Source organism: Podarcis bocagei, assembly GCF_964188305.1.
Source record: "Podarcis bocagei genome assembly, chromosome: 9".
NCBI lineage: Eukaryota > Metazoa > Chordata > Lepidosauria > Squamata > Lacertidae > Podarcis > Podarcis bocagei.
This window is the reverse complement of record NC_138134.1, coordinates 76,738,974-76,756,195: the sequence shown is the minus strand read 5'-3', so window position 1 is coordinate 76,756,195 and position 17,222 is coordinate 76,738,974. Positions and strand designations below refer to the sequence as shown.

Genomic DNA, 17,222 nt, shown 5'->3' with positions numbered 1-17,222 from the left:
GTATGGATCGGTTAATTAAAAATGGCCAATTCATTCTGCAAATGTCTGGTGCTTCATGAGTACTCAATCCCCAGCCACCCACACCTTTCAGGAAAATAGTGATAGCCAAAAATATTTTGAAAAGATGTCCATTTCATAACAGGAACAAAACAGAACACAAGAGATGCAGAATTTAATTGCATGACTAATGTGGTTAATAGCCATTGGCCAATAGCCAAGAAAACAAATCTGTGCTCTAGCGATCTAACTAACAGCTACAGATGAGTAGTTTCTACATAATATTGTTGAGATCAGATCCTTGACTTCCTATATTGGGCTTCATCACTTGTAAGCCACCTTGGCTGCCCTAGCTGAAAGATATCCTGGAAATACCTTTAGCAAAGGAAGGAAGGAAGAAAGAAATGCAGGTTTTTTTCCTGTTTATTCAGTCTTCACCCCCCATTTGCTATTACAAAGCCCATTGGGAGGTGAGACTGTATCTGGCCTTTATTAAGCATTGGTTCCGATTTGTTTATGACGATGAGCACTTATCCTGATGTGCAGGCAGGGTGTTTATACGTCTTCCCGTTAGTCATAGAATAATTGTAGAGAAATGTTGGAAGGTATGATTATACATCTTAAAAAGCATCTAGACAGCATCTTAAAAAGCAGAGACATCACCTTGCCAGGAAAGGTCCGTATAGTTAAAGATATGGTTTTCCCAGTAGTGATGTACGGAAGTGAGAGCTGGACCATAAAGAAGGCTGATCACCGAAGAATGGATGCTTTTGAATTATGGTGCTGGAGGAGACTCTTGAGAGTCCCATGGACTGCAAGAAGATCAAACCTATCCATTCTTAAGGAAATCAGCCCTGAGTGCTCACTGGAAGGACGGATCCTGAAGCTGAGGCTCCAAGACTTTGGCCACCTCATGAGAAGAGAAGACTCTGATGTTGGGAAAGATGGAGGGCACAAGGAGAAGGGGACGACAGAGGACGAGATGGTGGGACAGTGTTCTCGAAGCTACCAACATGAGTTTGACCAAACTGCAGGAAGCAGTGGAAAACAGGAGTGCCTGGTGTGCTCTGGTCCAGGGGGTCACGAAGCATCGGACACGACTAAATGACTAAACAACAACAACATGGCAATATTTTAAGGGGAAAGGAGAGGCTAAGTTCCCAGATAAGAGAAATCCCCTTTCAACAAATGCACTCCTTCAACATGATTTTTGCAGCCGGAATGGCTTCCGGTCTCTCCTTCTTTTCCCGCGTCCTCAGTGTCAGAGCAGCCTTGTCTTCTTCGTTAAATGCACAATTCTCTTTTTTATTTTTAAACTAGCCCACCCCACAGAGTACAACCTGTTCCACTCTGAGTGGCAGGCTTAAAGCAGCCGGTTTTGTAACAATGGACTAGCCAGCGGAGAGTTTTGCTGCTGCAAAATGCTGCCTTTTAAAAGACCAATTTTGTTTCCAGGGAGGGGAGGGGGCTGGTGGAGAGGCAAAATCCGAGGCCCCAGCAGGAAAATCCATAAGTGGCGGTATGTGTTTTCCTCAAAGAACCTCCATCAAGCCCATTTGAATCAAATCCAGAAGCTCTTTGTAAGTGCATCATCAGCGCCGAATCCGAACAGATCATATTCTCTCCCCCTCCCCATCTTTCTGGAGCATTAGAGACGTTGTCATGTGGGAAGATTTAAAATAGGCTGTTGCCAACATCCTGCCGGGAGCAACCAAAGCTTGCATAACAGGCGAGTGGAGGAATTATATCAGCACTGGATGGAGGAAAGCCTTTCAGGTAGGAGCACTGCACCAGTGCCCAAATGCCTTCACGCTTGCATTGTCAATTCCAGCCGCTCCCCACCCTCCGAAAGCCACAGGGTTCTCCGATATGTTTCACATTTACAAAGCCAGACTGCAGCCTGCTCCGGATTTATTTATCTGATCCGCGGCTGTGTTCTCACACAGGCCTGTTTACCGGGCAGGCGCCTGCATTTCCAGTGATTTAAACCGAACTTTAAAAAAGTCTGAGCTTTTGGTTGTGAGTGACCCTCCCAGTGGCGTAGCGTGGGTTGTCAGCACCCGGGGCAAGGCAAGTAATTCGCGCCCCCTAACCCGTGGATTTGCGCCCCCTAACCCCCAGATTTTGCGCCCGGTGCGGCCGGCCCCCCCTGCACCCCCCACGCTACGCCACTGGACCCTCCCATATCTTTACATGAGAAGGTCTTCTATCTAGTTTTGCTATGATTTATTTATTTATTCCTCGCACGGTTTTCTCCCCCTTCCTCATTTCATCTCCAACAACAACCCTGTGAGGTAGGTTAGACAGATGACGTGGACCAAGGTTGCACCCAATGAGCTTCATGGCCAAGTGGGGATTCGAACCCTCTTCTCTCAGGACCTAAGCCAACGCTCTAGTCCAGGCACCCCCAAACTCGACCCTCCAGATGCTTTTGGGACTACAACTCCCAGCATCCCTAGCTAACAGGACCAGTGGTCAGGGATGATGGGAATTGTAGTCCCAAAACATCTGAAGGGCCAAGTTTGGGCGTGCCTGCTCTAGTCTAACCACTACATCACACTGCCTACTTTCATGTATCACTACAGTGGTACCTCAGGTTACATACGCTTCAGGTTACATACGCTTCAGGTTACAGACTCCGCTAACCCAGAAATAGTGCTTCAGGTTAAGAACTTTGCTTCAGGGTGAGAACAGAAATCGTGCTCCGGCGGCGCGGCAACAGCTGGAGGTCCCATTAGCTAAAGTGGTGCTTCAGGTTAAGAACAGTTTCAGGTTAAGTACGGAACTCTGTAATGAATTAAGTACTTAACCTGAGGTACCACTGTACTTTGTTTTATACTGCTTTGTGTTAAGGGTTTGAAGTGGAAAACAAATATAAAACCTTTATAAACTGCTAAGAAAATACCAGCGTGCCTTCAGACTGAGGCTCTACTGTAAACAACTGTTACTAACAGGGGTGCCCCCCCCCCGCCCCCCAGTATTGGATTTCCACTGCAACGGTAAATCTGGTTTAAGGAGGTGGGGAAATAAAGGTTGGTTTTTTGAGGCAAATAACATTGTGAAAAACCTGTATGCGTAATGGGCACCAATCCCACAAAAAACACCTGCCTGAAAGCACCTTTACGCAAACCATCAGCAATAAGCCTTCAATAAACATGGCTTAGTTTCTCCCAGAGGGAATTGTTGTGGCATCCGTCTGTCTCAAGAGATGTTGGGGTGTGCTGCCCAATGGGCACAGTATTTCACACTGGCTAAGTTTGTTAAGTTGTGGGTGAACATATCAAACGACACAGCAATTCTTCATACAGCTCTTGTTTATTCACAGGCCAGAACAGAACTGGGCTGAAGGGTTCAGCCAACCTGCTTATATAGAGCTCCACTACAAAGCAACAGTAACAACTTTCTGTAACTATCCAATCACTGAACGTCACTTTCAATTCCTTATTTGCATGTGTGGACCTGAGTGAAAACTATCTACAGTATCCCCCTGCTGGCCCAGGGTGAGAACTTCAGTACATAACAAAGTTACCTACCAATTTTCCTCCTGGACCATTATGTTAGTGGCAGCGCAATAACAGTGGAGGCTGGAAAATTAGGGCAAATGGGACCCACCTACAGTATATAGCGGTGTCAGGCGGCAAGGCACTTTGAAACCCCTGACTGTTGGGACTTCAAAGCACAGCACGGGGCTGTTTAAAAGCCCTTTTGCACACAGGGGAACTGACATGTGCAGCGCATGCAGAATCACTCTCAGCCCCCTGCCAATCAGGTGACAGGCATCACTCCCCTTGCCATTGAAGTGACATCAGCTCATAGCTGTCAAGCGTCCCTTATTTGGTGGGACAGTCCCTTATGCCAGCGCCATGTCCCACTGCTGTCCTTTATTGATGATGCCCCTTAAATTTCCCGGGTTTCAAAGGAAGCAGCTCCTCTCCCTCCCTCCCTGCCGGCCAGGGAGGAGGGAGGCTCCAACTGTGTTGCTTGGCTGCATTGCTCACCCAATAAGGAGTCTAAGAACGACTGGGGGGTGGAGCTTGCATGCCTTGTGCCTATCAAATGGGCCACGTTGCCTGGGGACTCGCCTTTGCTCAGCACTTCCCAGCGGAGAGGTGACGGTGGTTTTCCTTGCTGCATGCCCTTTGCCGGGTTGCTGCACTATGGGAACCACCACCTGAGGCTTCGTTTGGCTGCTGGTTGACTAAAATCCCTTATTTTGGCTGCTGATCCCCTATTTTCGAGGCTGCTGGTCCCTTATTTTCAAATCTGTAAGTTGACAGCTTTGCGTCAGCTGATTGGCTGGAGGTGTGGCATTTAAAAATTGGCCTCGTTGGTCAAATTTGACCCCCTAGCAGGACAAGATTGGCCACAGGCCAAAGGTTAACTACCCCTGATTTGGGTGAATGAGACACCGGCTCACTAAACTGGTTAAAATGACCTAATTCAAAAGTACATTTCCTGAATCAACGTATCTAAATGTGTGCTTTACGGCTCACTGCTCTTACATCCTATTATTTTCTCTGCCTGCTGCTGTTTATTTTTACCCTATTGCTCTCGATTTTGCTGTTTAGCTATTATTTTTAATAGTGCTTTATTGTCTAATGACCGGAGGATCTAGTCTGAATGGAAGGTGCAGTATGAAAATATCTGTAGAAGGAGACACATTTATTTTTGTCACTGCGCTGCAGAGTCTTTGGAAATCCGCAACCACTGTGGCCGGAGAAAGGCTTTGACTTTCCGGATTTTAACGTCTTGTCTGCTTTGATTTTTTTGTGGTTCAGCCTCAGTGCTGGGTAATGAGCTATTTTAATTATTCATGCCTTCGTTGAATTAATATACGCATTTCAATTGCATAGATGTTTTGGAAAAAACCATGCCTAAGCTATTCTCAAGGCAGACAAATGAAAGCCACCAATTTGTTCTCGAGGAAAAACAAACAAACCCAGAGCTCCCTGCTGCTGGAAAATCAATGCAGCCAACTGGAAAATAATATAACAATAATCAAGTTGAGCATAAAAGGCAGGGTCTGGTCTTTCTTTCAGACATCCTACACCTGACCCTTCTTGTTTAAAGGCAAGTGTATGCAATGGGAGCAAAGGCTGTCAAACACCATTGCTTGTCTTGCTTGTCAATCAGAGCAGGGTCTGTGCATTAGTTTGCCAGAACACTGGGAGGCAAGAGCAGGTCTGCTTCCTTACTGAATTGCATCCACTTCGTTTTTGCTTGCTTCTCTGCAGACAAAAGGGTTAGAGTGACATTTTTTTAAAAGCTGCTTAGTTCAGGTTGACCAGCGGATTTGGTTCAGTTTATTGAACACTTAATCACAATTGTGGATACAGAAACATGGCAAGGCTAGCAAAGGTTATTGCCAGTTACTTCTGTCGGGAATGGGTCACTGTTCTTACGCGTTGGTGAAGACTTGACATTTTTATCCCCAAAAAAGTTTTTGATTGAGTTTCCACTGAAATGAGGCTGCATTTTAATGTTTTAATGTTGTAATTTATTCTTGATTTTTAAGCTGTATTTCAATCAATTGTTTTTATATTTCGTGTTAGCCGCCCTGAGCCTGGTCTTGGCTGGGGAGGGCGGGGTATAAATAAAATTTATTATTTTTATTAGCCTGTTATGTACTGAGCTGAATCCTAGAACAATAGAATCCAGAATGCAGCAGTCTGATTGGTCCGCACGAGCCACCCAATCCATCTCCAGGTGGAAGTGAATCAGCAACCTGATTGGCCTGCAGGAGCAGCCAATCAGGCTCCTAGAGGAAGTGAATCCGAAACCTGATTGGCCTACAGTTGCAGCCCGGAATTAGCCAATCATGCGGGGCCCATTGTGTAAATAATGTATATATAGCTAGATGTTTTGGGGAAAGTTTCATTCATTGCTACTACGAGCTGAATAAAGAGCATGAAATTCACATTCGACTTGGAGTACAGTGGTACCTTGGGTTACATACGCTTCAGGTTACATACGCTACAGGTTACACACTCTGCTAACCCAGAAATAGTGCTTCAGGTTAAGAACTCTGCTTCAGGATGAGAACAGAAATCGGGCTCCGGCAGTGCAGCAGCAGGAGGAGGCCCCATTAGCTAAAGTAGTGCTTCAGGTTAAGAACAGTTTCAGGTTAAGAACGGATCTCCGGAACGAATTAAGTACTTAACCTGAGGTACCACTGTATATTTCATATCCCAACCTCCTGCATTGCAAGAATCTCAGCTAAAGCATCCATGACGGACAGCCAGCCAACATCTGCTTGTTGTTCAGTCGTGTCCGACTCTTTGTGACCCCATGGACCAGAGCACACCAGGCACTTCTGTCTTCCACTGCCTCCAGCAGTTTGGTCAAACTCATGCTGGTAGCTTCGAGAACACTGTCCCACCATCTCGTCCTCTGCCATCCCCTTCTCTTCTCATGAGGTGGCCAAAGTCTTGGAGCCTCAGCTTCAGGATCTGTCCTTCAAGTGAGCACTCAGGGCTGATTTCCTTCAGAATAGAGAGGTTTGATCTTCTTGCAGACCATGGGACTCTCAAGAGTCTCCTCCAGCACCATAATTCAAAAGAATCAATTCTTTGGCCATCAGCCTTCTTTATGGTCTAGCTCTCACTTCCATACATCACTACTGGGAAACCATAGCTTTAACTTTACGGACCTTTGTTGGCAAGGTGATGTCTCTGCTTTTTAATATGCTGTCTAGGTTTGTCATTGCCCTTCTCCCAAGAAGCAGGCGTCTTTTAATTTCGTGACTGCTGTCACCATCTGCAGTGATCATGGAGCCCAAGAAAGTCAAATCTCTCACTGCCTCCTTTTCTTCCCCTTCTATTTGCCAGGAGGTGATGGGCCCAGTGGCCATGATCTTCGTTTTTTTGATGTTGAGCTTCAGACCATATTTTGCGCTCTCCTCTTTCACCCTCATTTAGAGGTTCTTTAATTCCTCCTCACTTTCTGCCATCAAGGTTGTGTCATCTGCATATCTGAGGTTGTTGATGTCTCTTCTGGCAATCTTTATTCCGGCTTGGGATTCATCCAGCCCAGCCTTTCGCCTGATGGATTCTGCATGTAACTATTTAAAACATTTTTTTAAATTTTTTAATCCATCTTGTCATTCCTGGCAGATGGGCTAGATGACCTCTGGGGCGCCCTCCAAATCTAGGACTATTGAGAAATTCATGGAGGAGGAAAAAATGTTATCCAGGATTATGAACTGTAAGGGCGGAGTAGAGCCTCCATGTTCAGAGGCAGTCAGCTGGCTAGTAGGGAATGTTCTCATCCGGGTCTTTCAGAGTCTCCTCGCCCCCCCTCACTTTCCCGCCTGAGAGCGCGCACGGCCACGCAGCTGGAGTCTCCGCCCTCTTTCGCGAAGCCCCTCGCCCAATGGCAGCGAGGCACGCTCGGAGCCGTCCAGCCCATTGGCTCCTGGACCTAGGAAGGACGTTCAGCCTTTTTGCCCGCCCCGTCGCTTGCGCGCGCACCTTCGCTTTCTCTCCAACGGCTCCCTCCTTCGCTCGCGCCGGCGTCGGGCGGGAGGAAGCCCCGCCCCCGCCCCCTCCCGCCCTCCTTAGAGCGAGTCCCTAACAACGAGCGAGCGGGAAGAGAGCGGCCCCGCGGGCGCATGCGCACGCGCGCTTCTCCTCGACTCGGGTGGCTCGCTGGGGAGCGGGAGGAAGAAAAGAGGGCGGGGGGCGCTGAAAGGGGCGGAGCTTTGAGCCAACCCCCCCCCCCACTGTTGCCGTTACTAGCGCCCCCGACTCCCTTCAACTCCCCACAGCCATGGAGGGGCCTGAGAAGGAGGAGGGCCAAGTTCCCGTGAGTATAAGGGTTAGGGTTAGGGGGGCTTTAGTTGGGGGGCTTTAATTGGGGGTGAGGGGCTTTAATTGGAGGGGTGGGGGCTTTAATTGGGGGTGAGGGGCTTTAATTGGAGGGGTGGGGGGCTTTAATTGGAGGCGTGGGGGCTTAATTGCGGTGGGTGATTAATTGGGGTGAGGGGATTTAATTGGAGGGGTGGGGGCTTTACTTGGGGGTGAGGGGATTTAATTGGAGGGGTGGGGGCTTAATTGGGGTGGGGGGCTTTAATTGGGGGTGAGGGGATTTAATTGGGGGTGAGGGGATTTAATTGGGGTGTGGGCTTTAATGTGGCTGGGGAAACCCAGTCAGATGGGCAGGGTACAAATATTATTATGATGATGTGGGTGAGGGAGCTTTAATGGGGGCTTTAATGGGGGGTGATGGTAGGGCTTTAATTAGGGGGTGAGGGGTTTCAGTTGGGGGGCTTCTTTTAAGGGCACTTCACCGCCCCCCTCCCATTCATAATACTGTGGGGGTTTTTTTGTGCTTGCGTGTGTGGAAATGCATCAAAAAGGGAAATCCTATCCCCCTATATTAAAACAAAAAGTTATAAATGATGAGTGTGTGTCTGCGCACAATTTGAACTTGCAGGACACCCCCAATGTGTTTCCCATGGTGCTAGTCCACAGTGTGGAGCAGAGAGGACCTTGTCCGCACCCCACTCCCTGCAAATCTCTACCTCTCTTGGTTTATATCAGAGCTTTCTGAACTTTTCATGTTGGTAACACACTTTTTAGACACGCATCATTTCGCGACACAGTAATTCAGTTTTACTAGCAAACTGGAGGTTTAGCTAACTCATTATGAGAGTTACAGATAGGTAGCCGTGTTGGTCTGCCATAGTCAAAATAAAAAATTCCTTCCAGTAGCACCTTAAAGACCAACTAAGTTAGTTCTTGGTATGAGCTTTCGTGTGCATGCACACGAAAGCTCATACCAAGAACTAACTTAGTTGGTCTTTAAGGTGCTACTGGAAGGAATTTTTTATTTTCCTTATTTTCCTTATGAGAGCTTTCGCTTGACACAGCTAACCGTTGCAGCTGACACACTCAGGTGTCACGACACACAGTTTGGAAAGCTCTGGTTTATAAGGATGGTACGTTTTATCTTGGGTTTATAACCTTTTTTGCAAACTGTCTAATACCTACAGTGGGTTGGCTGCTGTCTTTGTTGCACAGGATTGTGACTTTAGATATGGCACATTTCCTTCACCTGGCATTCAGTGTAGGAGTTCTCATTAATACAGTGCATTTGCATGCCCTTTGTTAGATTTGTTAAAAGTTAAGTTTAGCTTTAATAAGCCTTTCCGCTTGTAACATCCAGTCATACCAAAATTATCTTATATCAGTGATAAATTAATCTTGGGATTTGTATTTAATCATTAAGAGTAGGTTCTTCCAGTAAAGAGACAGGACACAATTATTTAAGGTTAATGGGCTAAAATTGGCCACAACTTTATTGGTTACAGGTAAGAGCGGTATTGGCTTAGGCATTGGTCCTATCAGACTATTCTGCTTCAGCCTGTTTGCTTGAAAACCGGGAAGGGTTAACACCAGCAGGGGGAGCCCTGTTGATGCACATCAACTAGGAACTCCCCCGGGGTGACCGATTGGGGGCGCGCTTTAGGCCCTGGCCTCCATAGGCTTCGGACGAGGCAACGCCCCCCGGAATCCTTTACTGGACTACCCTTCAATATTTGGGGAGGTGATGGCGCTCCCCCCCCAACACGTCTACATAACAATACCCCTACCAATGCCTAACCGCCAAAACCAAGGAGTTGTGACGATTTGCTACGAGGTAGGTAAAAAACCAAATGGCCAGTGCCAATTTGCCAAGTGGAAAAAATTCCTACTAGGCCCCTTAACGGCGACCAACCAAAGTCCATAGCAAGGTCAGAAGGGAAACCTTAAAAGGCGGGCGGGTGGGAAACCACAACAGCTGCGCAGACTAAAGAGGGAGATCCCTGGGCCGCGTGGCCCGAGGATTCCCTGGATCGCGCGGGGCTGGAAACCAGCCTACGTGCGCGTGTTGGGAGCGTGAGCCCGCAACCCCACCTCCTCCTGATGTCAGAAGTGGCTTAACAGAACAGGGGCAGCCAAACTGAAGGCCCTGCTTAGAGATGCTGCAGGCTTCTGATATTTTAGGGACTTACGGGAGAATCTGTCCTGCGGAATTTAGTGACCATATATGAAGGATAAGTTGGTCTCTGAAGTAATGTAGTCCTGAGCTGCATAGGGCCTTATATCTTCTTGCCAAAATCTCATAACTGGCCTCGCAGCAGATTGGCGACAATGCAAGGAGTTAAGCTGCCTTCAGGCATCCTGGGTTTTGATTTCTGCACCAACAGCAGCCTGCCGACCATCCTCAAGGGTAGCCCCACATACAGCCCATTGCAGTAATCCGAATTAGCATTGTTGCTTTCATAATTGAAGGAAAGACACTAGGAGTTTAGCAGGGGATGTGGGATTTGCAAGTAAACTGCTTACAGTGTGCTTGAGTGAAGTTTATTTTATTATTTACTATAATTGTTCTCCAGTGAAAATTCCCAGGGCATTTTATAATGGAGAGGAGAGCAGAAATGTATGAAGGGAATCACTTGCCCTTTTTCAAAAGCAAGGTATGCTAACTGTGACCTTCTTTTGAGGTCTTGCTGAACAGATACTTTCCTTGTTAAAAAATATGCTATGTACTATTTTTATTATGCTGTGAATTTTCAGACCTGCATATATGCCTGTGTGTTTTTCAAAAAATAATGTGAAGATTAGTTTTATTTTACACTGGCCACATTCGGAAGTGGAGTTCCCAGCAGGGAGCTAACCATGGAGTAGCTGGCTTAGAATTGTACTTGTAGCTTTTTAGAAACCAACCAACCAACCAACCAACCAACCATAAGTTGCTGGTTTGGGTGTAATGCTAAGTTGGCCACTCCTTGGTTTGTCTTTATGCTAGGAGGAAGGAGGTGTGAAGTATCATCTGGAACCGTGGTGATGGTGTAAAGTTTTCAGATCTGTTTGCCACTGCTTTGTGGATGCCTGTGACTTTAATTTTTGGAAGTAAAGATATGTATTTGTCTAGGCTAGGAGGATCTTCTAAACCAGGGTTTCCCAAACTTGGGTCTCCAGCTGTTTTTGAACTACAATCCCCATCATCCCCGGCCACTGCTCCTTCCAGCTGGGGATCATGGGAGTTGTAGTCCAGGTACATCTGGAGACCCAAGTTTGGGAACCCTCTTCTAAACCATGGAGAACCATCGTGAACTAGTATTATGGATGTGTGAGCTCTCTTGTGGCATATAGTACTTTTAGTGGCATTCTAGTGGGAGGGTAGAGTGGATGCAGCCTTTTGCCCCATATGTTTGTGGGGTAGATGTGGATGGTTGTCACCTAACTTACTCATGCTTGTGCGAAAACATTGCTTCTACAGGCATCCTGGTTTGAGCATGTTTGTTCTGAAGCAAGTCCCTACTGAAGTCCAATTAGACATGTTTATGTTTGGGGTGTAAATTAGTATCTTCAGCTGTCGATGTTCGCAGCCGTTCTTGATTTTTTTTTTTTATTAAGCATAACATGTAATTATCAGAGCCTAAGAGAGGCTTGATATTCACTGCCAGTTTTCAAGCACAGAAAATCAATTCGGACTCTAGTGAACCTAGGGATGAGTGCTCCATCCTTCAAATTGAAATAATACAAATTCCTGCTATTTGTACCTGGGGTGGGTTACTTCCTACCTGTGATCCAAATCAAGACCCTTTAAAACTGCATCTCTTGCAGTTAATTCATAGTTTTAAACAATTAAATAGTGTGATTTATATTTGTTCCCAACCCGTCTCTACTCTCTAGGGTGTGTCATTAGTTTTGTACTTCTGAGAGAGACTAGAAGGAGTTAGCTGTGGAGCAAGGCAGGGCTTCACATGAAATTAAACTCAGGATGTGTCTGTCTTCCTTCGACTTGCCTCTGTCTAGATCCTGTTAAATAAGCAGGGTTGACCTGTGAGTGTTGCTGAAATAGTATGTAAGCTTTAATGCTATATAGAAGACTTCACCAGGCTGAAATAACTTTTTTATTCTCAGCTAATAAAATGGTTGGCAAGACAGGCAGGAGCGATGCCCACCATTTTACCTGCTTGAAATGAGATTTTTGGATATTTTTTCCTTTAAAATATAAAGCGCTATAGAAATGAAATTAATAAAGATAATGCCAAGGTGCTTAAACATTCCATTGTGCCATTTGGCGATTAGCTTATATATCTGTTTCTAACACTGTGTTCTGCTGTGCTGGTACAACCCTCCCTTCAACTCCTGTGCGGCAGACAATGCAAGTACTGAGTTCTGGGAAACCTGAATAATTCCTGGCATGCTGCACAACTCCTTTGGTTAAGCAGCTAGAGCGAATACTTTATTTTTCTTGGCAACAAGGTTTTGTGACCTGTCAAAATATCCCAGTCAGGAACTGATCAGTGGAGGTGCTCACTGCACGGTACGCGTCCTTTGCTGACTGTTTCCACTCCAATTAGGAGTTAGCTAATTCTGAGGGGACAGGTGGATTGTGCCACACATGATAATCTCTGCTGGTTGTATAGCATTGGCTGCATTCAGACCTCATTATAAACTGTTGTTTATTGTAATGGGAGCAAGGCTAGACACCCTGCAGGAATCCAGAAGCTTTTGCTTGCAGTTACAATTAGCTAAAGTTTAGTGTTGTTTCAAACCCTCTGTAGAATTGTTGGTTCTTCTGAATCTCCATGCATAAAAGTTCGCAGGTAGCTGCGGTGTTAAAACCTGCTTTTGGTTGTGTATGATGTCACGTTTAGACCATCAAAACCATTTCCCCCTCTGAAATTTAGTTTTGGGCTGTTCTCTAGGGCTGGGCAATGTCTGGTTTCCAGCATTGCAATACTGTATAACACCAGCTAAACATTGTGATATACCGATATATCACAATGTCTGTAATAAGGGTGGAACTACGTAGAGGCATAGGGACGCAGGTGGCGCTGTGGTCTAAACCAGAGAGCCTAGGGCTTTCCGATTGCAAGGTTGGCAGTTTGAATCCCCACGACAGGGTGAGCTCCCGTTGTTCGGTCCCAGTTCCTGCCCACCTTTCAGTTCAAAAGCACGTCAAGTGCAAGTAGATAAATAGGTACCGCTCTGGCGGGAAGGTAAACAGTGTTTCCGTGTGCTGCTCTGGTTTGTCAGAAGTGGCTTAGTCATGCTGGCCACATGACCCGGAAGCTGTCTGTGGACAAACGCCGGCTCCCTCAGCCTATACAGCGAGATGAGTGTTCAACCCCAGAGCCTTCCGCGACTGGACCTAACAGTCAGGGGGTACCTTTACCTTTATGTAGAGGCATGAGCTGGCTTCGCGGTTTTCCTGCGTTGTGATTTTGGCATAACACGCACACACACCATGGTTCACAATATTGCCAGGTCAAACATGAAACCAATACAGTGGTACCTCGGGTTAAGTACTTAATTCGTTCCGGAGGTCCGTACTTAACCTGAAACTGTTCTTAACCTGAAGCACCACTTCAGCTGATGGGGCCTCCTGCTGCCCCTGCACCACCGGAGCACGATTTCTGTTCTCATCCTGAAGCAAAGTTCTTAACCTGAAGCACTATTTCTGGGTTAGCGGAGTCTGTAACCTGAAGCGTATGTAACCTGAAGCATATGTAACCCGAGGTACCACTGTATCGTGATATGCACTTCAAACCAGGTTTGGATGAACTATTGCCCAGCCCTACTGTCCACTCCTTGTCTGCTAAACTGGTACATGCTTACCCAAAGTCTTCAAAAAGAACAAGGGGAGTGAACAAGCCAACAGGCACATTTTCTTTCCCTAGCATGCATATTTCCTTCCTTTATTCATGGCATGGAATTTTCTGAATGTTTGTGGCTATAAAACTATTGAGAATTTCTCATCCTCCTCTTGGTTGTCTCCTGTATAACGATTTCTGCTTCTAACGCTAAGCTGTTACATGCAAAAGGTCCCAGGAATCTCTTCAGGTAGGACTGTGCAGGCTTCTTTCCCGAAACCTTGGAGAGACGCTGATAGTTGGTGTCAAGAATACTGAGGTAGATGGACTACTGGCTTGATCTGTATGAGACAGCTTCCTAGGTTCCTTATTTATTTTCTCTCAGCTCTGTGTTTACTGCCTGAATGATGCATTTCTCTAGGGACAACATACAGTACATGCGTCTTAACATTAATTCCAGTTTAGGTTGATGGTTTCACACCATCTTCACTGTTTACAGTAGACTCTAGCCTGGTTATCTGTTATTTGCCTAGCCTGAAATCATTGGTTGTTCTTTTAGTTTTCTTAAATACAGCAGGTACTCGAGAGTTTTTCTGCCTTGCGCATTGATTGATACAGCTGTGATGAAATGAGCATAGTTCATAGCTGTCAGTGTCTCCCCCCAAAAAAATATGTATTTTACTGAAGAGAACTAATTCTTGCACTTTCAAAATCTGACAAGGTTTTCGTCCCTTAGCTTAATTACATGCACATCCCTGGAGAGGGATTATTCCAGTTTCATTAATTTGAAGTTATAAGTCTATTTGTTCCTGTTTGTTTTTCTGGCTGCTACCAAAGCAAATATTTTTTTTAGAGTTTCTGCACCCAATGGTGCAACTTCTTGGATATTTGTATTCCTTCTACATTGCTCTTTCATTTCCTCATCCCTCCACGCTTTCTTTGGCAACTAGTCATATGAATGTATTGTTGCTGTCAACTTCTTCCAGTTACTAATGTGGCAGTTTTTGAGGCTCTAGTTAATTAACTTTCTTTTGAGATATGAAATATTCTATTTGGTGTTCATTACTGGCATCCATTCCTTCAGACACCTCCAAAGAATTATTGTTAATACTTAATCTGTGTGCTTGCAGTGTGTAACCATACAGATTTGAATTATAATATCTTCATTCATGATGGTAGCATATGCCTTGTGTATATATTGCTCCCCAGGGTTTTACTGTAGCTCTGTTCTAAATGTATTTGTTGTATTTGTGTTTTTAAGCGCTTCTAACTATCTTATGTGTGTAGAAGGCAATTAATAAGTGACTTCTAGTAATAAAAGGAGGAAAGAAGCCTGAATGAGTAGGAGGCTCTTTGGGATCAACTAGCAACGTTTGTGTATTTGCTTCGGCATGGAGGCTTCCCCTCAGTCTGTATCAGGATATAACATGATGTGATGATTTGTGAAAGTTGTCAGGGTGAGGCAGACAACCAAATCTCACAAAGGTCTCAGTCTTTATGACAGCAGTATAGCTGAGGCTTAGACGTGGCATGGCTTCCCCCACCTGGCAGTTGGGGGGTGGGGGGAGGCCTTGCCGTGCTGGTGCTTGCTGGGTCTTCATTCCTGTGCTGAGATATTTGAAATATATCACTGCTCTTGGGTGCCCCAGGCCCCATTCATTCTCCTGACAAGGACGGTTACAGCTACGGTAAGTCCTGAATTCTCTATATACTGCTTGGCTCTGAAGTAAAGGCACGCCAACCCCAAATGCCGTGGATCCTGTTGGGTGAGTTAAATTTATATACAGTGGTACCTCGGGATGTGAACGGGATCTGTTCCGGAGCCCCGTTAGCATCCTGAACAGAATGTAAGATGCTACAGCTTGTGTGCGCGGGTCGCGTTTTGTCGCTTCTGCGCATGCGCGTGACGTCATTTTGACCGTCTGCGCATGCGTGAGCGGCGAAACCCGGAAGTAACGCGCTCCGTTACTTCTAGGTTGCTGCGGAGCGCAACCTGAAAGCGCTCAACCTGAAGCGTATTTATCCCTAGGTATGACTATAAAATACTCAGCATTAGATGCTGGCGAAGGGAAGCCTAGTCTCCTGTTTTGGAATTCAGAAGGATCTCCCTTCTATCTGGTTGCCAGATCTCTTTTATAGGCTTTGCAGGTTACATCAATCAATTTGGCATATGGTGCTCAAGGATATGATGGGATGCTGGTGCAAAGACGTAGGAGGCAAAGCAGGCTGTGTGAGGAGCAAATATTGCAAAGGACCCCTCCAATCACAGTTAGCAGATCCTTTCATAGAAACTGGATGTCCCGTTTTTTAAACAGGTAGCAGTCCTTTCCTAACTGTCTGTCATGGCCTCCATCCCTCCCGTTTCACCATTGTTGTCGCCGTTTCTTGAACTCTTTTCCTTTTTGTGGTGCTGCCATGTTACCAGAAGAACTCTTTGCCATCACAGCTCGGTTGTCTGGTAATAGCTGGTAGACAGACAGGTGCTAGTTTGCTTGGTTTCCATGACAGGCCTACGTTGGCCCGCAGGCCAGAGGTGTTTTAGTATGGACAGATAGGTACAGAGGCAAGGAATCTTTCAGGTTCCCTGGTCCCAAACAAGAAAAGGGCGTGAAGGATTGAAACCAGCAATTTGAATTTAGCCTAGAACCGAACAGGAATAACAACAACAACAACAACAACAACAACAACAACAACAACAACAACAACAACAACAACAACAACAATTTATTATTTATACCCTGCCCATCTGGCTGGGTTTCCCCAGCCACTCTGGGCGGCTTATTTTAGTAATACAATACCCTATTAAACATTAAAAGCTTCCCTAAACAGGGCTGCCTTCAGATGTCTTCTAAAAGTTTGGTAGTTATTTTTCTCTTTGACATCCGGTAGGAGGGCGTTCCACAGGCAGGTGCCACTACCAAGAAGGCCCTCTGCCTGGTTCCCTGTAACCTTACATCTTGCAGGGAGGGAACCGCCAGAAGGCCCTCGACGCTGGACCTCAATGTCTGGGCAGAACGATGGAGCCAAGTGCATTCATAAAGCAGAGGTGTGGTACGATCACAATGTCCAGGCTCAGTTCAGAATACAGCTATTACATTTGGTTCTTCTCCCTACTAGGAAGAAACCAAAGAAATGTGGCCCCCTCCCTTGTGGATTTACTCTTCTTCTGTTTTAGTCTCCATCTGCTCTCTGTGGACCCCTTTGAAGGCAATGTCTGCTTTACTCATCTTGTTTGATTATCATTCAGAACACCCACATAATTACCTCTGCTTAACATAACTAAAATCAATACCGGTTTGCGTTTTACCCAGTACTAATTGCCTTCATTGTTCGTGCTTCATCACACACCACTTTTGATTTGCCCAGGAGTGGTGTATGCATCCTATTCAATTCCTTCAATAAACTGGAATTAAGGTGGGAAGGTGGAGTGAGGGCCTTGTCTAGTGCACAGGATATGTCAGACCATTAACGTTTTTTCTTTTCCTTTTTTACAACAACAACACCCTCACTCTTAAAATAAAAGCTTGCTGGCTTAATTACCAAACTACATCAGCTTGTAGGCACAAAGGTAAAGGGGAAATTGTAACATCTGATAACAAGGGGGGGGGGCAGAAAGAAAATGAGTTTTCGGATA

The 17,222-nt window shown here is 45.9% G+C and overlaps 1 protein-coding gene across 1 annotated transcript in view; it reads left to right on the top strand.

The window, feature by feature from the left end:
• Positions 1–7,576: 7,576 nt before the first annotated feature.
• Positions 7,577–17,222, top strand: part of LOC308594463 (uncharacterized protein) — a gene marked incomplete at its 3' end in the record, with an annotated part of 50,494 nt that continues 40,848 nt past the window's right edge. The window contains exon 1 of the mRNA XM_081207528.1: positions 7,577–7,800. Coding sequence (XP_081063654.1) covers positions 7,765–7,800 — 36 coding nt within the window. The 5' untranslated portion in view covers positions 7,577–7,764. The remainder of the gene's footprint in view (positions 7,801–17,222) is intronic.